We start from the raw sequence: 13,269 nt of genomic DNA on the forward strand, positions 1-13,269 counted from the left end.
TGTTAAATTTCTCAGCACAAAGTTACTGCTATTATTCCCCATTGTTCTCTTAATATATATATATATATATGTACTTTGTATTGATGTCGCCTCCCTTAATGTTCGTAATTACAGTTTGTATTTTCTTTCTTCTTATTCTGGTTTCGTGATTATTCTGGCTAGAAGTTTATTCACTTCTGTTAATCTTATCAGAGAATCAGCTTTTGGTTTCTCAGTTACACACTTTTGTTTTTCTGGTTTTGTTTGATTTATCCTTTCATCTCTATTATTTTCTTTCCTCTGCTTACTTTGTTTTTTTAAATTGAATTAAAAGTTTTATTGAAATATGATTGATGTACGATATTGTATTAGTTTCAGATACACAGCATAATGATTCAGTATTTTTATAGGCTATGTTCCCTTTAAAATTATTACAATATGATGTCTGTATTTCTCTGTGCTTTATAGCATACCCTTGTTGATTATCTGTTTTATACATAGTAGTTTCTATCTCTGAATCCCATACCCTGTGCTTACTTTGGTTTTAATTTGCTCTTCTTTTGCTAGTTTCTTAAGCTAAAGTTTCTGTTTTAGTGGCATCCCACAAATTCTGATGTGTTTTGTTCTTATTTTTGTAAGTTTCAAAATTTTTTCTAATTTCCCCTTTTATTTTTTTTCTTTGACACATAGATTATTTAGAAATTTGTTATTTAATTTCTAAATATTTGTGGATTTTTTGAGACATTTTTGTTATTCATTTCTGACTTAATTCTGTTGTGGTTAGAGAATAGACTTTGTGGGACTTGAATCTTTTTGAATTTATGGAGACTTCTGTTATGGCTAAGAATGTGGGAACATGGTGTACTTTGGTAAATGTTCCTCGTACACTTGAAAAAAATACGTATTCTGCACTTATGGATGAAGTGATCTGTAGATCTTAATCCAGGCAAATTGTTTGATAGTTTTGTTAAAATCAACTATATCTTTGTTGATATTCTGTCTAGTTGTATATCAGTTATTGAGGGGAGGTATAAAAATCTCTAATTACAATTTAAAAATTTCCCACAAAACCTGGCCCAGAACCTTATATTGTTAAGTCCTCTGTGATTGTTAAATCCTGTAAAGTAGGAATGATGTCACAGACGTCTTTCGATCCACACCACAGTAATGATGGCTTCCCTGATGGCTCAGACGGAGAAGTGTCTGCCTGCAATGTGGGAGACCGGGCTTCGGTCCCTGGGTTGGGAAGATCCCCTGGAGAAGGAAACGGCGACCTACTCCAGTACTCTTGCCTGGAAAATCCCATGGACAGAGGAGCTTGGTAGGTTATGGTCCTGGGGTCGCAAAGAGTCGAACATGACTGAGCAACTTCACTTCCTTTTTTCCTTTCAGTTCAGTTCAGTTCAGTTCAGTTGCTCAGTCGTGTCCGACTCTCCGCGACCCCTTGAATCACAGCATGCCAGGCCTCCCTGTCCATCACCAACTCCCGGAGTTCACCCAAACTCATGTCCACAGAGTCGGTGATGCCATCCAGCCATCTCATTCTCTGTCGTCCCCTTCTCCTTCCGCCCCCAACCTTTCCCAGCATCAGAGTCTTTTCCAGTGAGTCAACTTGTCGCATGAGGTGGCCAAAGTATTGGAGTTTCAGCTTTAGCATCAGTCCTTCCAGTGAACACCCAGGATTGATCTCCTTTAGAATGGACTAATTGGATCTCCTTGCAGTCCAAGGGACTCTCAAGAGTCTTCTTCAACACCACAGTTCAAAAGCATCATTTCCATTGAGTTGGTGATGCCATTAACCATCTCTTTGTTGTCCCCTTCTCCTCCTGCCTTCAGTCTTTCTCAGTATCAGGATCTTTTCTAATGGGTCACCTCTTTGCATCAGGTAGCTAAAGTATTGGAGCTTCAGCTTCAGCATCAGTCCTTCCAGTGAATATTCAGGACTGATCTCCTTTATTATAGACTGGTTGGATCTCCTTGCAGTCCAAGGGACTCTCAAGAGTCTTCTCCAACACCACAGTTCAAAAGCATCAATTCTTTGGTGCTCAGCCTTCTTTATGGTCCAGCTGTCACACCCATACATGACTACTGGAAAAACCATAGCCTTGACTAGATGGACCTTTGTTGGCAAAGTAATGTCTCCTTTTAATATGCTGTCTAGATTGGTCATAGCTTTTCTTGCAGGGAGCAAGTGTCTTTGAATTTCATGGCTGCAGTCACCATCTGCAGTGATTTTGGAGCCCCCCAAAATAAAGTCTGTCACTGTTTCTATTGTTTTCCTGTCTATTTGCCATGAAGTGATGTGACCAGATGTCATGATTTTAGTTTTCTGAACATTGAGTTTTAAGTCAATCTTTTCACTCTCCTCTTTCACTTTCATCAAGAGGCTCTTTAGTTCCTCTTCACTTTCTTCTATAAGGGTGGTGTCATCTGCATATCTGAGGTTATTGATATTTCTCCCAGCAATCTTGATTCCAGCTTGTGCTTCCTCCAGCCCAGCGTTCCTCATGATGTACTGTGCATATCAGTTAAATAAGCATGGTGACAGTACACAGCCTTGACATACACCTTCCCCAATTTTGAACCGGTCTGTTGTCTGATCTCTGGTTCTGTTGCTTCCTGACCGGTACACAGGTTTCTCAGGAGGCAGTAGTGTGGTCTGGTATTCCCGTCTCTCGACGTGCTTTCCACAGTTTGTTGTGGTTCACGTAGTCAAAGGCTTTAGTGCAGTCAGTGAGGCAGAAGCAGATGGTTTTCTGGAATTCTCTTGCTTTTTCAATGATCCAATGAATGTTGGCAATTCCAACATTCTTTTCTAAATCCAGCTTGAACATCTGGAAGTTCACAATTCATGTACTGTTGAAGCCTGGCTTTGAGAATTTTGAGCATTACTTTGCTAATGTGTGAGATGAGTGCAATTGTGCAGTAGTCTGAGCATTCTTTGGCATTGCCTTTCTTTGGGATCGGAATGAAAACTGACCTTTTCCAGTCCTGTGGCCACTGCTGAGTTTTCCAAATTTGCTGGCATATTGAGTGCAGCACTTTCACAGCATCATTTCTCAGGATTTGAAATAGCTCAATTGGAATTCCATCACCTCCACTAGCTTTGTTCGTAGTGATGCTAAGGCCCACTTGACTTCACATTCCAAGATGTCTGGCTCCAGGTGAGTGATCACACCATCATGATTATCTTCGTCGTGAAGATCTTTTTTGTACAGTTCTTCTGTGTATTCTTGCCACCTCTTCTTAATATCTTCGGCTTCTGTTAGGTCCATACCATTTCTGTCTTTTATTGTGCCCATCTTTGCATGAAATGTTCCCTTGATATCTCTAATTTTCTTGAAAAGATCTCGTTTTTCCTATTCTGTTGTTTTCCTCTATTTCTTTGCATTAATCGCTGAGGAAGGCTTTCTTATCTCTCCTTGCTATTCTTCGGAACTCTGCATTCACATGGCGATACCCTTCCTTTTCCCCTTTGCCTATAGCGTCTCTTCTTTTCTCAGCTATTTGTAAGGCCTCCTCAGGCAACCATTTTGCCTTTTTGAATTTCTTTTTCTTGGGTGTGGTTTTTGATCATCACCTCTTGTATAGTGTTATGAACCTCCGTCCATATTTCTTCAGGCACTCTGTCTATCAGATCTAATCTTTTGAATCTATTTGTCGCTTCTGCTGTATAATCTTAAGGAATTTGATTTAGGTCATAACTGAATGGTCCACTGGTTTACCCTACTTTCTTCAATTTAAGTCTGAATTTTTCAATAAGCAGTTCATGATCTGAGCCACAGTCAGCTCCTGGTCTTGTTTTTGCTGACTGTATAGAACTTCTCCATCTTCAGCTACAAAGAATATAATCAGTCTGACTTCAGTGTTGACCATCTGGTGATGTCCAAGTGTAGAGTCATCTCCTGTGTTGTTGGAAGAGGGTGTTTGCCATGACCAGTGCATTCTCTTTGCAAAACTCTGTGCCTTTGCCCTGCTTCATTCTGTACTCCAAGGCCAAATTTACCTGTTACTCTAGTATCTATTAATTTTCTACTTTTGCATTCCAGTCCCCTGTGATGAAAAGGACATCTTTTTTTGGTGTTAGTTCTGGAAGGTCTTCATAGAACCATTCAATTTCAGTTTCTTCAGCATTAGTGGTTGGGGTTTAGACTTGGATTACTGTGGTATTGAATGGTTTGCCTTGGAAATGAACAGACATTTCACATTGTGAATGTGACTGGTGATGGAAGAATAGTCTGATGTTGTAAAGAACGATATTGCATAGACGCACACAATCGACATTCAACAAAGGTTTTGTTAGAAACAGTCTTTAAAAATTTGAACTGCACTCTTCTTTGTCAGCTAGTGTGTGTCACGTCTGTTAATCCAGGTGCAGTAAATGACTTTTTCTTTAAAATGTCCTATGTCTCATCTGAATGACTTACATGATTGTTTTTCTCCTTAGAGTCATAAACATTCCAAGTGTATACGACCACTTCTTCCCTATTTCAACGTGTCACATCAGTTTGCTACGTTCAATCTTAAGGGTTCTTTTGTAAGTAAATAAGTGGAACTTTTAGTTTGGTTTTGATTTGAGAATTTATATATTTTATCATGAGCTAGGAGTTTTTAAGTGAAATATTGTAAGCTATTCAGAGTTTGCATATGCATTGTTAAATGCCTTGGTGTCTTCTCTTGCTGACTGGTTTTAGTCAGGAAGCATAGAAGCCACTAGGAGGTCATGCTCTTTGTGGTTTTGAAGAATCCTAACAAAAGTCACTTGCAAGGAAGTTGTTCTTTTTGGTAGAGCATCATTTGTGTAGTTGAGGAAGCTTTCCAGCAGTGCTCTGTACAACATTCCATATAAAAAGATACAAAATTCTTGTTATTTCTACCTATTGTTATATTTGAATACAGAAATACATACAGTGCACTTTCTACTAATTTCATAAGCATTGTTTTTTAATGCTAGAAAATTCTTAAAAAGCTTTTTATATAGGTATAATAATAATGAGTATTTTTGAAGCAAAGATACAAATCTTTTTTAACATTTGCCAAAAATCTTCAGTGTTTGTAGGAAATAAAGTATTTGCTTGAATAATGTCTTCCTACTTTTTAAAAGGTTATTGCTTAAGATTTGAGGTGGGTCTGTTGGTTAGAAGTAGAATGCACGTAATCCTTGGCTCATTCTTGCTGGTGCAGGTTTTAAAGTCCTCCAAGAGGAGATGCTGAATCACTCAACAGTGCTTTCTTTGTGTTTCCTCCGCAGAGTCAAATACCAGAGCTACAGGTGTGGTATACCAAGCTTGGAAAACCATCGGAGAGGTTTCTCTTCAAACAACTGGATTCTCTATGGGTAGTTTTAAATAAATTCCTATAGTTTGAGCATTGCAGCAGTAGAGGAAACAGGAGTTTGATTTATGAATTAGTTTTTAATTTCATAATTGATTTATGGCTGAAGCATAATAGAGATAAAGTTGCCCCCCATATTTAAAAATAGAAGTCCTCTTCAAGGAAGTATGTTTTGGTAGATGGGTTTGCTCTTGGTATTTAGTTTGTTTTGGTGAATGGTACCATCACTTGGTTGCCCAGGTCAGAAATTTGAGTCTCATTTGAGACTCATTCCCACCCATTCTTTGAATACCCTCGGTGATGAAGTGCAGACAGTATTGCCCAGATGGTTCTCCTGCCCGGGCCTTATCCTCCGTTCCTACTGCTCCCGCTTACTCAGTTCCTCATTGTAGCTCTCTTGGATTTCAGAAACTCTCTCCTGCTCTTTTAAGTCTCTCTGCCAAACATCACACTGCTCCCAGAGCTGGTTTTTGTCTGTCCTTTGCTCAAATGCCTTAATGATTTTGTCAGTTCACATTCCTTAGTGTAACATGTGACCTCATTAATACCTCATGGGGTAAAAGAATGCTTTCCTTTCTAGAGGCCTGTCCTACTAAATTGATCTTTCTTCTCACAGTAAACTTCTTGCAATTTTCAGAGCATGGGTATGCCACGTTAATTACTTCTGTGACTTTGCACATGATTTTTCTTCCTCTTGGGATGCCTTCTGTTTGTATTTTTATCATCCTTCAAGGCTGAGCCCAAGTGTGGCCTTCTCTGAAGCCTTCCCACCAGTCTCAGGGTCCTAGCCACCTGGGGATGCGTGTTTGCCTAGTAAGCACGTGCCCGCTGCATCGGATGCCTCGCTGATCGCGTCCCCGCCTCATACGTCCTTAATGGTCCCTGCCTTTTGTGTCAGGTGCCTAGTGTGGAGCTTAGTAAATGGTGGTTTCTTATCAGTAAATGTTTCAAAGACTGAATTGGTCCGTGCAAGAACATCACTTCACCTAATTGATACAAATCTGCTTTTTCTGGTAATTATTCACTATCAATAAATGAAGTAAGTGTAGCGGCTCCTTTTTGTATGACACATTGCTAGAAATAGCATCGTGAAATTGATTTTCCCATAAGAAAAATGTGTCATTTGGGGTTATTCATAAGCCAGATTATGGTATTAGATATTTCATAGATCTGACCAACAATTTATTAAAGCAAAGGTGTGATATAAACACCTTTAATTCAAAGTAGAAAAGAAGAACTGCTCAGATTTCATGAAGTGGACATACATTTAGTGCCAACATCGATTATGCAAAAACTTTCACCGTCTTTAGAGGCCTGTATTTGCTGTTGAACACCTATGATGTAGGGAATGTTTCTTCTGGGTCACTCACTGAGCTTAGAACTTTATAAATATTGCCTCATTTAATACAACAGCCCTATGTGGTATGTATTTTCTACTCATTTTAGAGATGAATCGATTATGGCTTTCAGAGATTAAATTGCCAAAATATAAACCTAGCTTGCCAATTGAAATATGTATTGAACATGTAATGAGTAGGTAGGACTGTTTTTAAATTAATAGTAAGGTCTTCTGTGTTTAATAGCTGAGTCAACAGTAAGATTTTACAGATTTTTCTACCTTCAGTTCAGTTCAGTTACTCAGTCATGTCCGACTCTTTGCGACCCCATGAATCACAGCACGCCAGGCCTCCCTGTCCATCACCAACTCCCGGAGTTCACTCAGACTCACCTCCATCGAGTTGGTGATGCCATCTAGCCATCTCATTCTCTGTCATCCCCTTCTCCTCCTGCCCCAATCCCTCCCAGCATCAGAGTCTTTTCCAGTGAGTCAGCTCTTCTCATGAGGTGGCCAAAGTATTGGAGTTTCAGCTTTAGCATCAGTCCTTCCAATGAACACCCAGGGCTGATCTTTAGAATGGACTGGTTGGATCTCCTTGCAGTCTAAGGGACTCTCAAGAGTCTTCTCCAACACCACAGTTCAAAAGCATCAATTTTTTGGCACTCAGCTTTCTTCACTCTCACATCCATACATGACTACTGGAAAAACCATAGCCTTGACTAGATGGACCTTGGTTGGCAAAGTAATGTCTCTGCTTTTTAATATGCTGTCTAGTATGGTCATAACTTTCCTTCCAAGGAGTAAGCATCTTTTAATTTCATGGCTGCAGTCAGCATCGCAGTGATTTTGGAGCCCCCAAAAATAAAGTCTGACACTGTTTCCACTGTTTCCCCATCTATTTCCCATGAAGTGATGGGACCAGATGCCATGATCTTTGTTTTCTGAATGTTGAGCTTCAAGCCAACCTTTTCACTCTCCTCTTTCACTTTCGTCAAGAGGCTCTTTAGTTCTTCTTCTCTTTCTGCCATAAGGGTGGTGTCATCTGCATATCTGAGGTTATTGATATTTCTCCCGGCAATCTTGATTCCAGCTTGTGCTTCTTCCAGCCCAGCGTTCCTCATGATGTACTCTGCATATAAGTTAAATAAGCAGGGTGACAATATACAGCCTTGACATACTCCTTTTCCTATTTGGAACCAGTCTGTTGTTCCATGTCCATTTCTAACTGTTGCTTCCTGACCTGCATACAGGTTTCTCAAGAGGCAGATCAGGTACCTTAGTGAAGTCCTAAAAAATAAATAAGCGGATCTCTTAGGTACATATATTGAATTTATACACAGGCTTTAAAGATCTTACAGTCTGATGGAAAAGCATAGACTGATAGAAATAGATTTGGGGGTCATCTGTTCCTTCTTGTATGAAGTGAAATTCTCCTAATATCCTTTCTAGAATGTTTAATTGTATAAAGTCTTCTAAACAACTGAAGAAAAAGATTTTCAGGGCCTTGGTATTGAGTGGGTATATTCACAAGTAATTAGGGACTTCCAACAGAAATCAGTTTGGGATTTCTTAAGCTCATTTTTTAGAAAGCCATTTGACTCAGGTGAGATGAGCCGAGGCACCTGGCTTGACCACAGCGTCGTTTCTCTCTCAGCTGCTCGACAGCGGTGGCAGCTTCACGCTGGAACTGCAGGAGGACGAGCTGTTCACCCTCACCACGCTCACCTCCGGCCGAAAAGGCAGCTTCCTGCCGCCTCCCAAGTCCCAGCGCTTCCCCTCTGTCTATGAGGAAAACTTCAACATTGGTAAGTCTTTGCACTGACACTTAACTTGGTCCTGTTTTCAGCAGTAATGGACAGATTTCTACCTACCAAACTGGTGCAAGATGGCGTCTGTGAGAAGTACATTGATTCAGCTCTAAATCTCTATGTGGTAAAAGTGGCCTGATTTCCCTGTTACTTCCAAGTAACATCGCAACTTGAGGGCCTTGTAATTTTCAGTGCCAGAAAAACTTTAGAGTTTATTGTTGGAATGAAAGTTGTACAGACCTTACTCAGCTTACAGTAGGGTTAAGTCCTGATAAACCCACCATAAGTTGAAAATACCGTAAGTCAAAAATGTACTTAATGTACTTTAATATACTTAGCCTACCAAACCTGTTAACTCAGTCAAGCCTACCTTCAGTGTGCTCCGAGCACTTCCGTGACCCAGCAGTTGGGCAGAATCATCTAACACAAAGCCCAGCAAGGTGTGGTGCGTCTCCTGTCGCTTCTGATGCTGTAAAGAAAGTGAGCCTGGGATGGTTGTCAGGGCCCAGAATGGTGCTCAGTGAGTCTGGTGCTTACCCTCGTGACTGTGTGGCTGACGGGGCTGTGGCTTTTGCTGCTCACTGCCACTGCCCGCATCCCGAGAGGGTGTGCTCATCGAAATACAAAATTTGAGGTAGTTTCTACCAGATGCATACTGCTTTCATACCACTGAAAACCCGCAAACTTGAAAGTCAGGGCAGTTAAGCATCTTGCCTGGGGAACTGACTGAGCTAGACTTTGAACCCGGATCTGCGTGTTCCTGAACTAAGGGTCTTTCCTCTTAAGCATTTGCATGGATTGAACTTGTAAAGTCTGTATATCAGACTGGTCATATTGATATTTAATAAAGATGACATAAAGTCAATAGCTCTATAATTATGTAAACCCTACCCTTTGACTATTTATAAGTATCATTTCCCTGGTGGTTCAGTGTTAAAGAATCTTAAAGAATCTGCCTGCCAATGCAGGAGATATGGGTTTGATCCCTGGGTCGGGAACATCCCCTGGAGAATGAAATGACAACCCACTCCAGTATTCTTGTCTGGGAAATCCCATGGTCAGCTTGGCATGCTGCAGTTCATGGGGTTGCAAAGAGTTAGACATGACGTAGTGACTGAACAACAATAAAAAATATCATTTAAACTATTTCAAACTTTTTAAAAACTATTGAAAACTTTTCAAAAGTATATCAGAATGTACCAGAAAACATTAGAGAGGAGAGATGCTGTAAGGATTTGTTAACACACAATTTATTGTCTTCTGAACAGATTACCCGTTTTTTAGTGAAGCTCCGAATTTTGCTGACCAGACTGGGGTGTTTGAATACTATGTGAATATGGAAGACTCCGGAGACCATCGCTTCACCCTGCGCCAGGTTCTCAATCAGAGGCCCATTACGTGGGCTGCCGACGCATTCAACACCATCAGCGTTATTGGGGATTACACATGGTAGGTAAAACTGACCTCGTCTTTACTGTAGTTCCGGAGAAATAACCTTGTAATGTCGTCAAGTACTTTCTGAAGCCAGGACCCTACAACAGCCCTCCTTGTCCGGGAACCTAATAGGTGTGTGATAACTGTCGAATATCACAGTGGCCACAAACCAGCCAGTTCTGTTGTTGTTCGGTGTCCTTCCCTCAGATTTCCCCAATTTAATAGTAATCATTGCAGGATAAAATTGGTTTTAATGTGAAATCTGAGGGCTTTGGACCCAATTATAATTTAAAATTTATGCATAAGCAGACTTTGTGATATGCATGTTGTTTTTAAGTTTTTGTTTTTGCTGGAGAGTTGATTTGTTGATCTGGTGTTGCCACCTGCTGGACCCATACTTGAATTACACTGTTTTAGCCTTTGTGCAAAATCTGTTTACAAGGTGACAGAAGTTGGCAATAGTAAAAAGCAAATCAGCTTTCAGTTGGCTAGTGAATTTAACTAGTATACTTCCACCATGAGACATAAAATACAAGCATTTCAGGCTTAGTGATAGTAACTATTAATGCGAAGTCACAAAATAGCCATATCTGTAGCTTGGAAATCAGACAGGGAAGGGAAGATAATTTGGAAGAGAGCCTTGAATTATTTATTTGAGGAGTGCTGCAGAAAGTCTTTATCCCTTCTGCAGAGCCTTAATCTGTTATAAAATGCAGTTCTAGTCGCAAGCTCTGATATAAGTCTTGAGAAACTTTCAGTTATCCAGTTTCTGGAACCGTTATAGCACCATGAAGAATTATTAGCATAAAGAATTCTTACCTAATTTAGGATAACTTTGGTGGATTATCTTTTTATACAACAGAAGTACTGTTTATACCAGCATCTCTGTTCAGTTCAGTTCAGTCACTCAGTCATATCCGACTCTTTGCAGCCCAGTGGACTATAGCACTCCAGGCCTCCCTGTCCATCACCAACTCCCGGAGCTTGCTCAAACTCATGTCCATTGACTCAGTGATGCCATCAACCATCTCATCCTCTGTCATCCCCTTCTGTTTCTGCCTTCAGTCTTTCCCAGCATCACGTTCTTTTTCAATGAGTCAGTTTTTTGCATCAGGTGGCCAAAGTATTGGAATTTCAGCTTCAACATCAGTCCTTCCAGTGAACACTCAGGACTGATTTCCTTTAGGATGGACTGGTTGTATCTCCTTGCAGTCCAAGGGACTCTCAAGAGTCTTCTCCAACACCACAGTTCAAAAGCATCAATTTTTCAGCACTTAGCTTTCTTTATAGGCCAGCTGTCACATCCACACATGACTACTGGAAAAAACCATAGCTTTGACTGGACGGTCCTTTGTTGGCAAAGTAGTATCTCTGCTTTGCAATATGCCATCTAGGTTGGTCATAGCTTTTCTTCCAAGGAGTGAGTGTCTTTTAATTTCATGGCTGCAGTCACCATCTGCAGGGATTTTGGAGCCCCAAAAAATAAAGTCTCTCACTGTTTCCACTGTTTCCCCATGTATTTCCCATGAAGTGATGGGACCAGATGCCATGATCTCAGTTTTCTGAATGTTGAGCTTCAAGCCAACCTTTTCACTCTCTCTCCTCTTTCACTTTCATCAAGAGGCTCTTTAGTTCTTCTTTGCTTTCTGCCATAAGGGTGGTATCATCTGTGTATCTGAGGTTATTGATATTTTTCCTGGCAATCTTGATTCCAGCTTGTGCTTCTTCCAGCCCAGCGTTCCTCATGATGTACTCTGCATATAAGTTAAATAAGTGGGCTGACAATATACACCCTTGACGTACTTCTTTCCTGATTTGGAACCAGTCTGTTCTTCCATGTCCAGTTCTAACCGTTGGTTCTTGACCTGAATACAGATTTCTCAGGGAGGCAGGTAAGGTGGTCTGGTATTCCCATCTCTTGAAGAATTTTCCAGTTTGTTGTGATCCACACAGTCCAACGCTTTGGCATAGTCAATAAAGCAGAAGTAGATGTTTTTCTGCAGGTCTCTTGCTTTCTTGATGATCCAACGGATGTTGGCAATTTGATCTCTGTACTAGACACTTTATCTGAATATTCTGGTCATGTCAGTGGATTTTGTGATTTCCTCTTTTTTTTCCTTACCTCTATTGTAAGACAGGTGACTGAGTTTATTTGTCTAAGGGCTGGGCCCTGTTATATTTTGACCACTAGTCTGGAAGCCAGCCGCCATAGATGACCTTTAACTTTGTGGGCCAACCCTTATCCTCCATGCCTGTGAATATTCTACATGAAGTTCTCTCTGAACCCCAAATGTTTTGTTTCTGGCTGTGACTCTAGAAGAGTTGAGAGAATTTCATTTTAGTAGAGAGATGATATAGAACACCATCCAAGGATTCACCAAAACTCTTGATAGCTGAAGGTTTTGCAGTGTTCACATAGCAGCACGCAATCTACTGTTGCAGCGGCGAAGGAGGCAGGGAAGGGGACAACGAAGTGAAGTGGGGAGGGCAGGAAAGACTGACATATTTCGAAAGCTAAAGAACAAGGGGACTGCTTCCGTCCTTCTTAGCTCCGCCCTCTCCTGTTGTTTCCCTGCTCAGGAATGACCCCCGCCTGCTGCCGAACCCTATCCACGCTTCCGGGCCTGATTCCAAAACCTCGTAAAAATTGCTCTCATCCTGTTTCCTTTGTGTTGTTTCTCATTATCCTATTCTGGGTGCAGGGGAGCCAGAGCTGTTGAGAGATGCACACGCATCCCACGTTCATTTCTGTCCTCTGGCCGTGATGCTCCTGTATTGCAGGGAGTGGAGGGAGTGAAAGCTGGGTAACACTTGAACACTGCTCCGAGCTTCCGATGGCTGCTATATGCTGAAGGCAGCACCCTGCCTACCTTACAGACTGGGAAACTAAGGCGTCGGGGTAAGATTGTTCCAGATCCCATACTCTTAAGTTCAGAACCAGGGCACGAGGCCAGGTGTGTCCTGTGCAATAGCCCCTGCTTCTTGGACTTCCTCTCACAGACTTGTTTTAATCACTGTGTTCTCCCTGAGGGCAGGAAACAGGGAGTTAGAGTGTATCCATAGTGCTGTTCTGGTCAATCAGCTCTATGCATGCAGGGTGCTGTCAGTTCTTAGAACTGTGTTTAGGACCCAACTTCCCTCACGTTTGGATTTAGTTAAGTGTCAGTGCAGTAATTTGACTATAGAGGGTGGACTTTCCCAAAGCTACTTCAGACTTTCATTAGTAAGCTTTGGCTGGGATCTGAGGACAATCACAAAATTATCTTTTTCTGAACAGACCTGAACTCTGAATCCTTTTGATCAAGTTTGCTTAATATGTTGGCTGGTTTTTATTCTCTCAGCACTTCTGAGAGGTTATGACTGTGGAACATGAAG

The 13,269-nt window shown here is 41.1% G+C and overlaps 1 protein-coding gene across 7 annotated transcripts in view; it reads left to right on the top strand.

The window, feature by feature from the left end:
• Positions 1–13,269, top strand: part of GALC (galactosylceramidase) — a 59,414-nt gene that overhangs the window by 38,481 nt on the left and 7,664 nt on the right. For all 7 annotated transcript variants that reach the window (XM_055435982.2, XM_055435980.2, XM_055435979.2 and 4 more), the window contains 4 exons: positions 4,427–4,516; positions 5,231–5,317; positions 8,307–8,457; positions 9,729–9,909. In XM_055435982.2, coding sequence (XP_055291957.1) covers positions 4,427–4,516; positions 5,231–5,317; positions 8,307–8,457; positions 9,729–9,909 — 509 coding nt within the window. The remainder of the gene's footprint in view (positions 1–4,426; positions 4,517–5,230; positions 5,318–8,306; positions 8,458–9,728; positions 9,910–13,269) is intronic.

Source organism: Moschus berezovskii, chromosome 9, assembly GCF_049115385.1.
Source record: "Moschus berezovskii isolate FMDL1 chromosome 9, NW_MosBer_1.0, whole genome shotgun sequence".
Classification (NCBI taxonomy): Eukaryota; Metazoa; Chordata; class Mammalia; order Artiodactyla; family Moschidae; genus Moschus; species Moschus berezovskii.